Genomic DNA, 18,302 nt, shown 5'->3' with positions numbered 1-18,302 from the left:
GCTGAGCTTGTTGTGCATCCTAAAAATAGGGAAGTGAGACCTTTTCATCCTGACAAGGAGAACGAGACCGTGACATTATAGGAAACGTGAATAAATTAATCTGTTTCAACTGAGCTGCAATAAAAAAGGTTTGTTTCACGCTGGGAAGTATTACTATTGATGTCAACGCACAGGAAAACAATAGAGTTGGGATCGATTTTGAGAAATCTGAACAGGATGATTTAAAAAGAAAAACTGCCTCCATTTCCAATAAGGGTTTATCAAATGTTACGTTTCAGAATCAACTAGGGAAGTTTAGTTTGGATTTTTAGAGCTAGTTATGAGCCCTATTTCTAATCTATTAAAACTATTTGTAAAACAGTCTTTTGGATTAACTGTATCTTTCTCCTGGAACAAATAAATTATACATGTTAGGGCTGAAACAATTATTGATTATTGAAATAATCATCATCTAATTTAGTGCTCGATTAATCAATCACTGGCTAAAATGTGTCTTTAGCTGACAGAGCGAACCACTTTGAGCAGCAATTATACCAAAAATCTAAAAAAGAAAAGAAAAGAAAAAAAAACAAAAAAACAACATTGTCTGTCAATATTGCTCCTGAAGAGGAAAAGTTTTTTTTTTCCCCCACCTGATTCACCTAATATATCAAAATAAAAGTTTTGGTCAAATCGTTCAGTGATCATGACGAAAAAAAAAAAAAAGAAAGATTTTAAAGAAATTAAAGAAAGAGACTAGTATTTGTTGAAACTGGAAAAGTGTTAAAAAAAATGATCAGTGATATCTCACCAGAGATGTCCACAGGCATAGAAATTGTCCTGCTAAGATTTGGCGGACCACCCTCTTTTCCTTGTTCCCCGCCTGAGATTTAACAACAAAAGGTTACTTTGTTAATTCTTTAAACCCATTTCAAATCATATTAATTATATTTATAATTATGCAGATTTAAATAGTTGAAACACATTTCTGACAGAAATCAAGCAAATGAACAAAAGTAGGATGGAGGGAAAGATAAAAAGGTGCAAAAAAACAAAGGATAAATGAGAGGAAGGTAAACACTTAAGAGATTGATAGGCAAGTGTGTCCTGTTCTTGTGCTCTTCATCTCTTTCCCTACTTTTCTAGATTGTGCAGAAACACATTTCAATCAGGCAACCCTACATTTTTTTTTCAGTTTGAGAGATGTTTGTCAAAGTAAAACAAAAAAAAGCAGCTTAGCTGTACTGCTGTTTTTTTATTTGTTTTTTTTTTTTTTTTTTTACCTTTTCTTAAATTTTCTTTTTTTCCCCCTCCAATTGCTTCTTGGATGTGTACAGAAAAAAACAAGAAATTGGATTTGGAAATATACTCAAAAGTCAAAGACTAACCAGTAGTAAATCTAGTCCATTATCCCTGAAATCTCTTTTTTTGTCTGTTTTATGCTCTTTATTGAACCTTCCTATAATCAAAAGGAAACTCCCAGATAAATTAATATTAACTGTGATTTAATTATGACCATACCTGTAGCTTCCCCTTTAATTGCAGCTTCCCGATGCTCCTCTGGAACAGTCAAGCTGCCAAAGCGCTTCCCATGGCGGACAGGACTGGTGCGTGGAGCGTGGGGTGACTGCGGTGGGAGACGTGAAGGCTGCATTTCCTATGAGCCGATGAAAGAAGAAATTCAATTAAGAAAAGATTAAATGAATAAAAAACATTTTTTTTTTTCCCCCAGATGGGATTCTGTCTATTGAAAAGTCTAAAACAACTTTTTCCTCTATATAATACACATTTGACATGAGATTTTTAGGTCACTATTAATACAAGTTATATACATTTCCATAGTGATCGATACAGCAGTGAGACAAGAGCCGAATATTATAGTTATCATTTTACAAGCATTAAACAAAGGTTTGTTGACATTTGTGACTCATTCTATATAAGGCAATACCAGTTTAAATGAGTCAGGTTTTTAGACCCCCTACGTGGGAACAGACAGATTTTCACCTCTGCAAACATATTTTCTATGGGACTACGATCAAGGTTTGTGATTGTCACTACAAAACACCAACTTTACTGTCCTCAAACGACTTCTGTTTAAATTGTCTTTATATTTAGGGTCACCACGCACTTGTGAGACCGAGTTATGTCCAAGGCTTCCCCCTTTGGCTGATTCTATGCGATGCTGCTTAATTTTTTTTATTTTGCATACTAATTCTATTTTTCATGATACCATCTATTTTACTAGGCGCAACAATTTATCTATGCAAAGCACCCAAACAATATGATGCTAGAACTCCTCAGAACTGGGAAGATGTTCTTGGGCTTGAAGGGATCCCAATCTCCCTGCAAATGTAAAAACTGCCATTTAAAAACACTTAAATATGCCTCTGATGATTAAGGTTTTGGTCCCCGCATGTGTAAACTGTGTTCCTGGTTTTAATGTTGTTTTTGAAGTAATGATTTCTTCTCCTCTGACTGCTCATTCAAATGGCTTATAAGCTTTAGCTAGGTGGTTGTGTCTTTCAGTACAATCTAAATACATATATCTACTTTGAACTGTAAGTAAAATTAGCTACAATAGATGCTAAGAAAAATTACCTTGTATGCCTCTGCATTAGACCTACAGATAGTTTTCTATTAATTGCACGTTTACTGCCTGATTGTGTCCAAAACTCACATGACTGAAGAGCTCATTGGTCAGGCCCAGGTAGTTGTGCAGAGCAAGGACTGTAACTCTCTGGAGGCGAACCATTATAATCTGAACAGAAAGAGAAATAAAATAAGTTATAAATGTATTAGAAATAAAACCAACAGGAAAAAAACCTCAACATAAGGAGTTCCCAAAGGCTCTGTTTTGGACAAATTTCATTCTAAAGTATTTTAACTGTTCAGATAAATTAGCTAAAGCTACATTCATAAGCTGGTAGGAAAGTCAAATTCCAATTTCGTTCTAAAAACAGATTTCTTTTTTTTCCTTGCATGGTTGTTAATACTAATAATTAAATGCTGCCATCAACAGACTTCTGCCTAAACTGTTTATGACCCTAAAGCAACCTGCATGCACAAAGAGGGATTGTAGATGTCAAATAACAGTGTTTATGGAAGCAGTAATGGATCTGACTGCTACCAGAAAAAAATAATAATAAAAAATAATAATGCATAACTACGAACAAAGGCCTTTTAACGTAGCAGAGATGGCTACTGCTGTAGAGAAGTTTGTGACCTAAAAGACTGATAAAATACAGAAATGACAGTTTATATAACCGATGCTCTGAAAACGATTGGATAAGCATCTGACTTATCTTACCATCTATGAACACATGTTCAGTTCAGAACACCATGAATATGTTGGATATGGTACGCAGATTGGAAAAAATTACTGACTTTGAACACATTCACCTGCTGTGTGACAAAGCTTAAAGTATATTAGCAAATGATGAACTACCTTCCTCTTAACTCAATCACTGCCCTACGAATCCCAGTAACTTGTAGCAATGGAAAGCAGGACTCCTATCAGGCTACAGATTGGACAAAGCAGGTTTAATGAATTGAGATAAGGTTGTTTTTTTTTTTTTCTCTAACTGATTAGTCTCTTAAAGCAGCGGTGTGAGTGATATTTTATTTTGAAAAATATAAAAAAATTGCGGTATTCTCTCCCAGTTACATCAGTCGGTGCATCTGTGCCTCTTGGCACAGGTTAATTCAGTTCAGGACTCATCCTATGTATAACATCCTATCTTTGTGAAGCAGGATTTTCTGCGGTTACAGCGACCAAAACAAAGCTACGGAGCAGACAGGACATCAGGAGCACACTTAGTCTGTCATTGTCTCTGATTACGCCACGGATGGGACCGTGTTTTATTTTCATGCTGTTTGTATTTGATTTTATGCCAGTCGTATCATTTTACTTGATCGTATTTACCCCCCCGCCCGGCCGGTCAGCGGGGGGGTGGGGTTGGGTAAATACGATCAAGTAAAAAACGGTTCGCCGCCGCCGCAGGTAATATCTGACAACTTGATCACCTAAACCACAGTCAATTTCTATTACAGAACATGTATAGATTTAAGCATAAAGGTACCTCACCTGAACAACTCGCACCAGACTCTCAGGATACTTCTCAAATATGGAGAGGAAGGCCTCAACAGGTAAACGGAGAACAGTGGAAACCTCTGCAGCTCGAGCCGACACTGTTCTGTAAGGCTTCTGATGGCCCTACAAACAAAGGAAGTTGATTATTTAGACATTAAAATCATAATGGATTTAAACCAAGATAGAACCAATAATCTCTGTGTGAGTTCTGGGCATGGTTTTATGAGGATATTAATGATTTCAGGTATATATAATTCATGCTGAGTGGTTGGGATTAAATACAGCGTGATAAAGTATCTCTGTCTAGGAATCGGAAAAGCTTCTGTGTGTAGATGTGTCTGTGTGAAGTGACCTACTGTGATGACATCCAGAATGCTGAGGAGGCTGTGAACACTGTCACCAGCATAAACCTCCTTGACCACGTTCTCTTTGCCGTCCTGGGAAAACAGGAATAGAGATTTAGATCTATGTTCAATAAAAACAAAAAATCCTTCAGATTTTTCCTTTCTTTTCTAGTTCTGTTACAGACATTTGAAAAGATGTTTTGTTTTTTAAGACGTCTCAATCTGGACTAATGCTGAATATAAACCAGTCTAATTTTTTATGGAAGCTTAATTTTCATGTGAATTGTAAGAATATAGAAATAATTATTAAAACTAAATATTAACCAATCTGCTCGTCTTTCAATCAAAGTCTATCCATTAAATAACTAATGAACCCTCCAAAACTATAAAAAAAAAGAGTATTTGGTACCATTTCGGAGGCTGCTCAAATTTCATTGAACAGGATTCTTATTAAAAGAGAAAACAGAACAAGAGTATCCATAATGAATTTAATCAGTACAAAAGCAGTAGTATACAATTCAGCAACCATCCATAATGCTTATCCCAAGCAGGATACATGCAAAGTCCATGGAGAAAGACCCTGGGTCAGGAATTGAACCTCGAACCTTTTTAGCTGCAAGGCAGCAGTGCTTCCCACTGCGACTTTTAAATATCTGAATAAGCATGATGGAGGCATTTACTCTGGGTCAAGTTTAAAAACGAGTTAGAAGGCTGGTTGTTTCAAAGTAAATAAGGATCTGGGTAAAGCAAATACTTTCAGCAGCAGCCCTGTTCACTTTCTCTTTCTGGAAGTTTTGTATCATGTTTTCTATGGAAAAGTTTTAGAAACTGTTTTAAGACGCAGGTCTTTCTCATTTTACTTTTAGCATCAGACACAAATTCTTTACCACTAAACATAGAGGACTGAGGGTAATCGGTGCTGTTCATTTCACTAATTTAATACCCCGTTTACACTACCCTTAAAAAACTGAGCCGAGACCGGTCCGAGCTCAGTAACTGAGATAACTTGTCGTGTGTGAACGGAAACAACCTGAACTGAACCGAGATAAGCATAACCGGACCGCGCTAACTGCAGACCAGTTCCCGAGGTGGGTTCGGCTCGGTTTTTTCCTGGCTCGGTTCTCTGATAACAAGAGCGCATGAGCAGAACGCGTCATCGCCGACTGGCTGAACATGCCGATTCACACTCCATTCCAGAAAGTCGGCTTCCCAAAAGCCGACTTTCTCAAGTACATCCGCGCAAGGTTGCCGTCTTCGCCTGACCCACCGCAAACACCGAAGTACAGCAATAATAATCAAGCATAACTTTCTGAATGTGACAGGCGCCGCCATTTTGATTTGCTTGATTCCCTCCTCCTTCGTCTTCTTCTTCTTGGGTTTTACGGCGGTTGACAAACAGCGTTTGGTGCATTACCGCCACCAGCTGCTTGAGTCCCTCCTTCAATCCTAGCAGTAATACCACACATCGTCACTAGGAGGCGAGGAGTCGAGATAACCGAGATAAGTGTGACGTGTGAACGGTCGTCAAAACTGAGCTTGGCCTGGTTACCGATCCAAGCTCGGACCGGTCTCGGCCTGGATCGGTTTTTCAAGGGTAGTGTAAATGGGGCTTATCTTTCTGTATCTTGAAATAGAGGTAGGGTAGAACCATAATTGGGTTACTGGCAAGTAGCTAATATATCACTGACAATATAACAGACAATGTCAGCCTTCACCAATTCTACACCAGAACCCTAGAGATGGCTACACTCCTCTTTGCTGAGTGCAGGAATCATCTATGTGGGGAAACCTCCCTGCAACCTCTAGGATAAAAGTACAGAATATCACACTTCAGAAATAGACTGGAAACTCCTTTATTTCTGCTGCTGTCAGCTTGGGGAACTTGACCATGTGAGAATGTTCCTATCCTTTAATGTTGTTGTGGGCTTTTCCGTATTGTGTCTCTCATAGACAAAACATCACCAAACACAACTTTCACTTTGGCTTTTTTAATGAGGGTCATAAAGACACTCTGTCTGCAAACTTGCCATATTACAAAAGTTATAAACTTCCTGATTTGATTCTGAGCCATTAGGCAGTCTGCAGCAAGAAAGCAGAGTGGCTGAACATTAATGTGTCTGAGAACACGTGCAATCATATTCACGATGAATAAAAATTTATAATTTTATAAAGATCACTACGCAAATGAGTAAAAAAAAAAAAAACTAGTTTCTTCAAGTGCTAAAATTCAATTATATTAATACAAATCTTCTCATCTTTAAAAAAAAAAAGCACAAAAAGAAAAAATTGAGACGTATTTCCTTGTGAGAGAAGAAGCCTAAACACTAAAACAAAAGAAAGCACCCTTTAAATTTGTGTTTAATTTAATTAAACGCCGGTTTGGATGTCATTCATGTTCAAAAATAAGAGATAAGAAATGCAGCATTACCATTCCTGTAAGGCACAGTTCTAGTTTTCCATCCTGAACCACGTATATACTGCTGTCTGGCTGACCGGGCCTGAAGACGTACTCTCCCTGCTGGAACTGCAGAAAGACCATGTGTTTGCAGAGCTCTAGGAAGAGCGGCTTCTCAAAATGACCCAGCACGCTACGACAAACAAAAAGTTCTGGAGTTACACCATGGACAAGCGCTGCATCTAGAGCTTTAACAAACGCATTTTTCCAGAACCTACCGGACATTTTTGAGCATGTAGAGCACCTCAGAAGGGAGGTGGGAGTTGGCCACATCAAATTCAGTAAGATCTGCCTCAAGCACTGAGGGAGGGGGCTCCTTGGCCTGAAGGATGGGTACCTCCTTCTTGAAGCGCAGGATCCTGTAAGTGTGAGACAAAATGTGGTAACGCAAGATGACAGAAAAAAGGTGGATGAAGAGAGCAGATTTAATTGGATTTTACTTTTTGGCAATGTTGAGCATTTTCTGCTTCTTCTTTAGGCGTGGACGAGAGGAAGAGGAAGAGGAGGAGGATGTCCCCACAAGTGAAGAGGTAGACTGCGAAACCTGTTGGAAAATAGAAGTGAATAAATCTAGACTTTGACTAGACCATTCTAAATATTAATATGGTTAACCATCCTACTGTAGTACTGTCGTTTCATCTTTATAAAAGAAAACTGAACCTTCACTTTAAAATCTTTTGCAGCCATTGATAAGTTTTTTTCCAATATTGCTCTGAATGTAGCTCCCAAGCTCAATAACCTCCTACTTTATCCTCTATTCACCATATTGCACTAATTAGGCACAGTCAGTTTTTTTTTTTTATCTTTCCTCCATATTGGAAGATGACCCCAATATCTCCCCTTAATATGCAAACTGTCAGAGTGACCCAGTGAGACACCGCTGTGTTCCACCTGCAGCCTTAGCTAATAACCGGCACTGTAGTAGATCAGGAGCTCCTCACCCCATGTAGTACGAGCCACTATATATACACTCTGCAGTCGGTGTGACATGAAGAAGAAAAAAAAAACAAATAGAACCCTGCATCCAGTACATTTTCTAGGCCCCCTAAATGAACTGCAGCTCTCTGCAAAAGATCTTTTTGCTTTTTTTTTTTTTTAAGGGTCATATTTTCAGCAGATAAATAATATTATCCTGTCAGCAGATTTCCATGTGTTTGCTGTGGTTCTCTACCTCTCCTCCAGAGTTACCATGGTACTTTCTCCTTGCCTGGCCTGGAGGTTTAGGATGAGCAGCCTTGTCTTTGCAGTTTTTATTTGTTCTCTAATTGTTTCCTTTTCTGTCACTTGTTTAAATCTTTTCTCTAATGTTTAATACCCAACTCTGATCTAAACTTCCTTCTTACTTTGTCCTTGGGCTGTCTGCCGTGTTCCTCTAACAAAACTCATGGCTTTCAAAGAAACACTTAATTTATATCAAGATTAAACTGGATAAAGATTGTCTGTTCCACATTTAAATGAAGCCTCGAGGCTGTTGGTTGTAATGGATTTGATTTAAGCGTATCAGACTTAGTGTAAAGGTATGCAAACTGCTTTTTTTATTTGCTTTAAAAAAAAAAAGTCTAAATGTTTATCTTAACTGTGTGCCAATTCATGTTGGTCTACCACATAATTTGGTATAATAACAAATTAAAGGAATGTTTGTGGTTTCAGTGTTATCAATAGTGAAAAACCTCAACATTTTCAGATAGGCACTCACTTTTCGCATAATCTTTCGTCCGTAGAACATGACTTTGTCTCTCTTACGGAAGCGATATTTGGGTGCCTCCTGAGCCTCAATGTCTGTAAAATATAAGTTAATTTTAAGATAAACATAAGAATTTCATAATGTATTTTTTATTTTATTTCAGAGCAGCCTATTAAACAGGATTCTGAATTTACTGACTCCGAAGTTGGATTCTCCGCAAGATGAAGAAGATGAGGATGGCGATGAGGACTATGGCGACACCGGCGCCAATGACCATTCCCACCATCTGGAAAAAGGAAATAAAAGAAAAAGAAAGGAGTGGATGAGAAAACAAAACGACAGCAACATGTTTTTTTTATCTCAAAGGATCTTATCAAATCTGCTTGCAAATTTATACAAATTGTCTGACTACACTTTCAGCTACAGTGAGTCATAGTAATAAAATCTCCTGCTGCAGTGGTAAAACAGCTAAAAGAGAAGGAAGACAGAAATGAAACTGCTGCAGTGACACAAAGCCCCACTCACCATACTCGTCTGTAGCTCTTCCTCCACAAAAGTCTTGAGGTTTTCAAATCTGTCCTGAAAGACAAAGAAAAATGCAGATGCATGCTAGTACACGTAATAGCCTACAAGATAATGGTTATATGCCAACACTTAGCTGCATAAAAAGATGAAGCCGGCAGCTATAACCTCACTGAGCTTTGAAGGCATGTGGGAGGCAGGAATTTGCCCTGCAGGCAGCAACGCCTAGCTGACAGCAATCAAAAGAAAAAACTGTTGCATTTCATCAGATTGTCTTTACTTCACGTGCACTTTTTTGGACACAGTCAAAATTAGGGTAGAGTGGGTGCAAAAATAAGTACTACTGTTTACCTTGAATGTCTTTAGCAAACCATCAGATATGGTCATGTAGATTAAAAGTGAAGCTAAATGGCCTTTGGGGTTTTGGGTGAGAGCCATGGGAAGTTTATCCTGTGTTATCTGTCATCAGAGATACCACTACAACAAGCCTAAGGTCATTAGGTAGTAAATTGCCTGAATGGGATAAAAGTACAACTGAAAGAGGGAGGGTTGAAAACACAGTGGCTCTTGCAAGAATAACTCATCTTCAAAACAGAAGCTTTTGTAGGTTTAAAATAGGATACTAAGATGAATCATTTAAAGCCCTTTCCACTTTAATGTGACATACATCCTGTACAATGAAAATAAACTGATTCACAATACAGAATGATTTGTGTAAATGGCCTTAGACACTTTGATTCCATTCCACCTTAAATTCCTCTTGATAATAAACCAGAATTTAAATTTAGGTGCATTTATAGAAACATCTACATATATTTACCCTCTGTACCATTTAACTGAAGCCATAGTTTTCAGAGATCTTAAAGGATCAAAAATTATCTGATTTTATAAAAATGTATCAGTTAGGAAATACAAAGCTACTACACAAAATACAAGAGGATTGTATGATCCATGTGGCAAAGGGAAACCAGTTTATTACTAGAGAGAGCAAGAAATGAATGTGGCATTAGCAAGAACTAGATCTTTTCTAAACGAGACAGAAAGCTGTGGGAACTTCTGGTTGAGAACTAGATGTGTTCTACCAGTGACAACAGGCTCCTGGATACTTCATATTTCCTTACTACAGAACAAGGCTGAGAAACCGCTTTTCCTGGTAAAAAAAATAAAACTTAATATAGTCTAACATTGATAGAACATGATATGGTCCATTTAAACCCAACCAGAACTTGGGAAAACAGTTTTAAAAGGTTTTTAAAAGCCTCACGAAGAACACCATACCAGAAATAAAGCATAGTGGTGGGAGCATCATTCTCTGGAGAATGATTGTTTATGTTTCAATTTAAATGTGCTTGCTTGAAAGCTAAGAATAGGAGATATTATATTCTCCACATCAAAGTGAGCTAAGACAAACACCAAACCAATTAGATTGGCTTTATTAAAAGTAAAGAAAAGTTTTAAAATGAGCCAGCCAGTACCAAAAGCTAAAGTTTATATAAAATCTGTGGCATTGTCTAAAGGCAGTTGGGAACAAGAGATATCTTAGCAATCTGACAGATTTGGAAAGTAAAGCAGGAAAATATTCTCACGATATGATGTGTACCAACAGTATCGTACCAAAAAAAAAAAAAAAAAAAAAAAAAAGACTAAAAGATTAATTAAAAAACAACAATGTATTGTGGTGAACACACAAGAGTTGCAATGATACCCATATGACAGGCGTTAGCATAAAGTAGCAGAAGCTACGGTTAACGACAACATGACTTTTAGCAGCTAGACAGTTGAGAAGCTTTCAGTGGTTTATGAGTATTTTAGCACATTTAAGTAAATAATATGACAAATAAGCAATCCCCTTTTGTTCCCAGATGAACCCACCAGCTAGCTTAGCATCCAGACTGCTGTAAGCAGAGCTTCCAGCTCAAAATATGTGAAACTATAATAAAAAGCGGATTTGCTCTTGATGAAGGCCGGCCTTGTTCAGTAAAGGCGTCAAGAAGAGACGGCATTTCAACTGTATCAGATCCAGGGTTAAACTCCCTCTTTGTCTTCTTAGCAAAACCAGGAATATGAATACAATACTTCATTAACTGATGGGTTTATTTAGTATTTGGATTTTTAAGCTGTGTTGGCAACTTCTGAAATCTCAGTACTAGTACTTGGCCTGAAAAAAAGTCTGGTATCAGTGCATCCCTGGAAGAGGCATTCAGCTAGGTTACTACAGCTGCATTTTTAAAAAAATTTTTACCTAATAAATGTGGCATTTTACCACATATATACATATATATATATACCACATGTAAAAATTACAGCATACATTAGAGATTAAAGGCAAAAAAAGGATTTTAATCAATCATGGTTTCACTTTTGTTTTGTTTTTTTATGTCACGAGTATATGTTATTTCACAACAGTTGTTTTCATTAATGGGATTTACTGGAAATCATAGAAAATCAAGACAAATAGATGACATCAGTTTCAATGATTCACACAGAACATTATAATGTTCTTATCCTAAACAATGATCCAGTTAACTGCCAATAATGTCACAGAAAGAAATGATAGGGTGTGTTTAATAAAACCTTCTTTGCAATAAATGCTTATTTCATCCTGTGGTAAAGCACATGCAGCCTTTAGTATTTAGTATTTGGATGAATCAGCTAGGATGTGGAATTTGCTCATTATGACTGGTCATGCCAGTAACACGCTTTTTGCAACTCAACTGAATCCCTTAGGGGAGTTATATTTTATTTCATTTAAAAGCCATATGTAAAATTGCAAATCTCTTCTGATGCAAAAGTGCTTTTAAAAAATGTTAATAAAGACCCGACTTGCAAACAAATGAGTCAGTCTTTAAATTCTGACTCATAACTAATGCTTTCCTTTAAAACCTACCGGGGAAGTGTCGTCTTGGACCTCTTGTTCTGAGGTACTCTGTCCCATTGTAGCCTTGTGTCTTCATAGGGATGGTCCATCAACGGCCACTACAGACAAACAGGAATATCAAATGGATTAATCTCATCACAGATACAGAGCAGGACTAACTGATGTTAATGATTCAATTTAATTCAAAAATACTTGATGCCAAAGAGATGATTAAAGTTGTTGAAACTCATAGTTATTGTTGTTGTTTTTTATAACTGATCTAATCATTTGTAAGATAAAAAAAAGTGAGATGCATTTGTTTGCACTCACTATGTTATACAGCTCCCAGCTGATACAGACACTTCCTGTGTTAATATCATCTTTTGTTAACCACATGCTTCAAAATTCTTCCAAACGAAGACAGAAAACATCCAGCTCCCTCTGCTCTAGAGATCAATATCCTTCTTGCTGCAGAGCATTGACATTTATTTTTCTCCTTAAACAAAAAAGAAATAGTTCACCCACTCTAAATGAGTGCCATTCTTTTCACAAGAGAGTTGTACAACATTAGCATTATGCTTCTGTTCTACAGCTATTACAAACAACCAATGTAAAGGTATATTTGTGTTTTTGGACACCACTGCTGAGAGTCATAAAACTAGAAATCACAGATGCAGCAATCAGATTTTAGTTGCCCATTTGCAGTCTTTATAAATGTTTAACCTGCTTGTACGGATTTTAGTTGATTCTTATTTACCTTACCTAAGATGATAATTTACCCTTCCTCTCAGGATTGGTCAATTTTCTTTTTTTGTATGAGAAAAAAAACAACTTTTAAGATCACACCCTGACTGTGAAAGACAGCAATTATTTAAAAAAAAATCTGCATTTTAAAATATTTAGAATAAAGACAAAATTAGTTTCCTTTTTTTTTTTCATGTGTTCTGTTATGGCATTGTATGTACGTATACTATAGAGAGAACCTGATTATGCCAGGGAGGGATCTGTCATTAAAATAAAGTAAGCTGGCCACATAGTTGCCCTTAAACCATTCAATATGTTTTGATGGCGCACAGGTGTGTGTTAATGTGTGTGGCTAACCAAGAGTGTATGTGTCAAGTGGACATGTGTGAGCAGGTTTTTCACCTGGAGGTGCCTGGTTGTTGAACTTGTTAGTTAGACACAATTTCATGAAAAATCATACATGTTAAAACTAGGGATGGGGATTGTTAATATTTATTGATATCACTACCTTTATCGATACTGCTTATCGATCCAAGTCTTTATCGATACCACTATCGATACTTTTCTGTTATTTGGTGGAAAGACGATGCGACAATATGTTTTTAACAGAACTGGTACTGCTTTTATTGCTCAACAAGTGAGCATAACAAAAACGTTTCTAGCCTTCAATAAACATGGCTAATGTAATAGGCCACTTCGAAATGACATAAAACTAACTAGAATATATTTTCAAAATTGTTGGTTAATGTATTGTCTACTGTCACTTTCATCATGTTTTTAGTGATTAGGAAAATATTTAGCAAATAAATAATTGTATTTTAAATTAAATGTAATTTTTAATAAATGTTGGCATCAGTAGTTTAATTATATATTCTAAAATAATTAGAGCAATATACAACTGTATTACTCATGTTTCTCAAAACTCAATTTCCCTTTTCTTTATGTTACACTTTAAAGCATCATGATAACCTAATTGTCGTTTTACTGAGCCAATCTGAACACATCATCACGCAGCACGTCTGAAACTTTATTTACTTTTCAAGCTAACTAGCTTGTATGCTGCCGATTACAACACGGATTTCACAATTACTATTTTTAACTGACCGGACAAGCTACAAAGTCTGTGTGCGCGCTTACCAGTGGTACTCTGAGTGGATGATTAAGACGGGCCCGACTGTGGTGCGGCGGCAGCCGCAGGAGGAGGAGGAGTCTTTTCTGTTCAGCCATCCTCGAGTCGCGAGCAAAGTTAACTGCCAGACTTTGCTTGTTTTACTTTTAATATCTGTTTGCTTACAATTTCATTCCAAAACATTGGTGGACATGCTGCAGTGATTCGATTGATTAGATTTAAATGCTGTGACGCGACTCGAGGGACACACAATTATGTTACAGGACCTCCGGGAGAAAAAAAAAAAAAAAACGACCAGACTCGATAGTGGTATCAATAAGCCCAAACGTTATTGATTTTCGGGTTTTGAAAAAAGTGGAACCGGGTCCTTGATAGAACCGGGTTTCGATCCCCATCCCTAGTTAAAACGAGAATCAAGTCTCCACTGATCCAAGCACCCAGAAGCAAGACTGCTGGTCTGCTGGGTAGGTACCAACCCACCACGGCAGCCAGGATTTTAAGGACTAAGGTAAAGATTACCATCCTTCCTGGGAATAAGCCTTTTCAGGGGCCAGGAAGAGGAAGATACCAACCAGATCCAAGCCTAGTCCCTATGGCCAACGGCCAGCGAAGCAGGCCCAAGTAGCCCAGTAAAGAGTACCTTCCCAAGGGGGGCTGCCCTCTGATTATGCCATCACAGACCAAGGAAAATGCTCACTTCGGCCACTGAGGGCCACATCTCCAACCGGCCCTCTCATCCTGCTCACATGCACATTGAAATAGTAAAGATTTAGCTCAGGGACCATTAGGGGTCCCTCTAGAGACTGGGGGAATCTGAGAAAAAAAAAAGTATGTCCAAATCCAAATTTCTGTACAGCAGCAAAGTTGGCATATTGCCTCGCCATTTGCTCTGAATGGGTGTTGCCCTTCACAAAGGGGATTTTTTTCCACCCTTGAACAAATCTGTGCAGACAAAAAATGAGATCCACTGAAAAATTAGGCCAAGCTTTTGTCTGACAGACAAAACTCAGCAGGATCCACATGCTAGAGATAAAGATATATGGTTTCCCCCCTTTTTCCCAAAACCCCCTCACATGCACACCGCATCTTTCTGCTTACCCCCATAAACAAGAACACCTTTTTTAAGTGCAAAAACTCCCATTGAGGATTTTCTTTAATAGTGGTAAAATCTTGATGCAAAGAAAACAACTTAACCAAACAAAAAGGTGAAAAAATACAGTTCCTTTTTTCAGAATTTCTTTCTTTGTTTTGTTTTTGTAAATTGCAACTTCTTGTCTTATCAGTGAGTCAGCCTGCAGAGTTACAAGGTCACGCATTAAAGGATCATCTCTAGACACAAAGCAGCCAAGTGCTCTGAAATCAACTTTTCAAAAGGCACACAGACTGATGCATATCATGCATTCCAGGCTGTTTATCAGCATCCTCTTACTAATTAGGGTTTTTTTTCTTTCCACAAACCAAACCTCGACCTCACTGACAAATTAAGACACAATTAATGATTAACACCTCATATGGCAAGACTTCCCTCCTCTATTCAAAAACAGATTCATCCCTTACAGCTTGTCAAATACTGTCTTTATGTTCACACCACAAGTCTGTTTCTGCTCCCTTCACCTTAACAGGGGAAAAACATTTTTGCTCCAACAAATATCTACTAATTTTAATGTGTCGGATTAAACATGTTTTAGAGGAACTTGAGAAAATACAAAATATGCAACCTGAATCTACCTTTTTGGTAGCAGATAGTAAAATTAAACTGGTATTTTTGGTAAGAACAATTTTAATTTCACGAACCACTCCCTGCGCCATATATTAGACAAACTTTATTGTCATTTTGTATACACAGAGTATACAAAGCGAAATTTCATTTTGTACAGCTCTCATGACCTTTCCATTTCTTGTTCAATAATATGGTCAGAAGTCGCTTATCTAACAACAGAAAAAAGACTAAAGATCTGAAAACAACACTTCATGCCTTGATCAATACCCAAACTGATAGGAGATAAACAGAGTGACTGACGTTAGTCTAAAAACCAGTAAGCTGCCCATTTGTAATCCTTTGGGATCCCAGCAACCCCAGTGTGAGCCATTATACAAACATGGAGAAAACAAAACATTCTTTATCCATCACTGGCTTGGCTGATCTAAAATAATCACCTTAAGAGTACAATGACTTTTAGTCATCAATGCACACAGAAGTGACACACAGAAGCACTTGCAAGCTGGGCACCGTTTCATTCACAACACCTGTCCCATCAACCAGGAATCACAATCAGAAATACTTTAATAATCCCAGGGCGACATTACTTTGGTTACATTTCTCCATCTGTAATAGAGTGACTATAGGACCAGTTAGATACAAAACAGTTTCATACAATATATACAAAATTAGCAGGTCCCCGCTCCATCTCGCCATCAGTTTAGGGGTCCTTGGCCTGGAAAACATTGAAGACCCCTGCTCTAGAACATGGAAGCATTTACGAAATACTAATGTTACATTAAAAAGCAACATTCTGATGACTTTGTAAATCTAGCAGTGCTAACTGTTAAAGCAAGATATAAATTATTTAATCTGAGTTTTATTTATGTATATATAGTAAAACAATAGCCTGTTTGGGAAATAAACTTTTTTTTTTAAGTGTGGCATGACAACAATGATCCTCTAATCAGTGGAAGAAGCAGAGAAACAAACCGTTTCAATGCTATCTTTATTTTTAATCATGTTAGAGAAAATCATGAATCCACTAAAATCAGAACAAGAAGATCTAAGCTGGTCCAAATATGTCCCCTCTAAACCTTCTAGATCTCATTGTTATAAAGGTTTTATTATTAATGTTCATTTCAATCATTGAGACTACCAATCTAAATATTCAATCTAAACAAAAGCCAAGAGTACATTTTAAAAAGCAGTAACTTTAACGTAAAACGGAAGACTTTTTTGACTTTAAGGTTAGGCAGGAAAAAAAAGAACAACTGTAAAAGACACATCAACAGAGATGTAAATGTATAGATTTGAAACCTGTTTTAGAATAGCTTATCATTTGTGTAATGAGACTTGTTGATCTACACATGCAAATTTCTCCCTCACAGTCTCCAACACTTAGAGTAGGATTGAGTGCAGGTCTGTTCTGATGCATTTCCTGCTAAATGTACTTTACTGCATCAGTGACTGGGAGAAGGGGTGAACTGCTGTATCGATGAAATTCAATCAGTGCACGGCGGAGCATGGAGGATCGTGTTACATGGGAGTAACCCTGCGATCCATAAACAAACCCCAGAACAGGAAGCTGCTATGAAGGGCAAAGCTTTGAGGGCTACTGCACACAGCACTGGAATTTCATTCATTATTATATTACATTATATATATTACTAATAGCTAGAACTTATTGAATTCAAGTGATGTTATAAAAATTAGTAGATATCAGAAACATACCGGTAAACGTGTGCAAAGCTGCATGACTGTTTGGATCAAATATTTATTGAAAAATCAGAATTTAACTCCCACCAATACAAAATCTTCCTGCCTGCCATATTTGTACCTCTTATAACTATTCTTTAAGTGTCCTCAGCACCCCCAACCGATGCATGTTTTTAGTAGATGCTTAGACCCAGGAGGGAAGTTGGAAACATTGTTAGGATTCCATCATTACAAATCCACAGTAATGACATTGTATTTATACACTTTCCTAAATTTGTGCTGCCCTTATCGACTTCATGTAGGACTTTGCTTTGTGGTTGTGGGGCAAACATGCTTCCTAAAGACCAAAAACCTTTGGCTTATAGGTAGATTAGGTTCTCTTGAGAAACCTCTGTATTTATACTGCTATAGGCTTTGTTTCCTGGACTTATTGACCACATTTCCCTGTCTGCTACTTTCTCTCCATTTGCATTTATTACCAGCATAAACTGAGTTTATGTTGCTTTCCAGGCCTTACAAGCTAGCCCTCGCTCACTTCCCCAGTGTTTGCTCTAGTTTTCTTCCGGGACAAAGAAATTGACACAAATATTTCCTTCATCATCTATGTGAACCGTTTTTTTGGTCGCCCCGAATAGAAAACGGTTCAAAAATGGTCACCGCATCTGTGCTAAACCAGTTATGAAAAAATAAACAAATTGCTAACTGTTGCTAAATATTAAGCCAAAACACAAGCTGTTTCTTTTCCTTTGGGGTAAAATGGAGGAATGGAGAGTTAAAATTTGGTTTGAAAGACAGACCAAGTTTCCCTTTGTATATATGGACTTTTTATATATATTCATCTAAACCAGTCCTTCTCAAATAGTGGGGCGCGCCCCCTTTGGGGGGCGTGGTGCGATACCTGGGGGGGCGCGTGTGACCCTAGGGAACAGGCTTTTTTTTTGGGGCCGTACTATTATAAAGTGTAATTGCGCATCCACTACAGTAGGCGGCAGTGGCGCTGTAATTTTTACTTCTGTCACGTTTGCGACAGTGCAACATTTTACGGCTTACAAGGTTACCTGGTTACCAGTGTTGAGTCAA

At 37.5% G+C, this 18,302-nt stretch overlaps 1 protein-coding gene across 5 annotated transcripts in view; it reads right to left on the bottom strand.

The window, feature by feature from the left end:
- pnpla6 (patatin-like phospholipase domain containing 6) overlaps positions 1–18,302 on the bottom strand; it is a 47,833-nt gene that overhangs the window by 25,259 nt on the left and 4,272 nt on the right. For all 5 annotated transcript variants that reach the window (XM_038291095.1, XM_038291102.1, XM_038291118.1 and 2 more), the window contains exons 2-13: positions 11,962–12,050; positions 9,078–9,131; positions 8,751–8,838; positions 8,565–8,647; positions 7,309–7,412; positions 7,087–7,227; positions 6,842–7,001; positions 4,426–4,506; positions 4,064–4,192; positions 2,657–2,737; positions 1,501–1,636; positions 791–862 (exon numbers count right to left, since the gene is read on the bottom strand). In XM_038291095.1, the coding sequence (XP_038147023.1) occupies positions 791–862; positions 1,501–1,636; positions 2,657–2,737; positions 4,064–4,192; positions 4,426–4,506; positions 6,842–7,001; positions 7,087–7,227; positions 7,309–7,412; positions 8,565–8,647; positions 8,751–8,838; positions 9,078–9,131; positions 11,962–12,009 (1,177 nt within the window). In that variant the 5' untranslated portion in view covers positions 12,010–12,050. The remainder of the gene's footprint in view (positions 1–790; positions 863–1,500; positions 1,637–2,656; positions 2,738–4,063; positions 4,193–4,425; positions 4,507–6,841; positions 7,002–7,086; positions 7,228–7,308; positions 7,413–8,564; positions 8,648–8,750; positions 8,839–9,077; positions 9,132–11,961; positions 12,051–18,302) is intronic.

Source organism: Cyprinodon tularosa, unplaced genomic scaffold (assembly GCF_016077235.1).
Source record: "Cyprinodon tularosa strain WSP-4 unplaced genomic scaffold, ASM1607723v1 ctg108, whole genome shotgun sequence".
Taxonomy (NCBI): Eukaryota; Metazoa; Chordata; class Actinopteri; order Cyprinodontiformes; family Cyprinodontidae; genus Cyprinodon; species Cyprinodon tularosa.
Note: the sequence above shows the minus strand (reverse complement) of the source record. Positions and strands in the feature narration are given on the sequence as shown.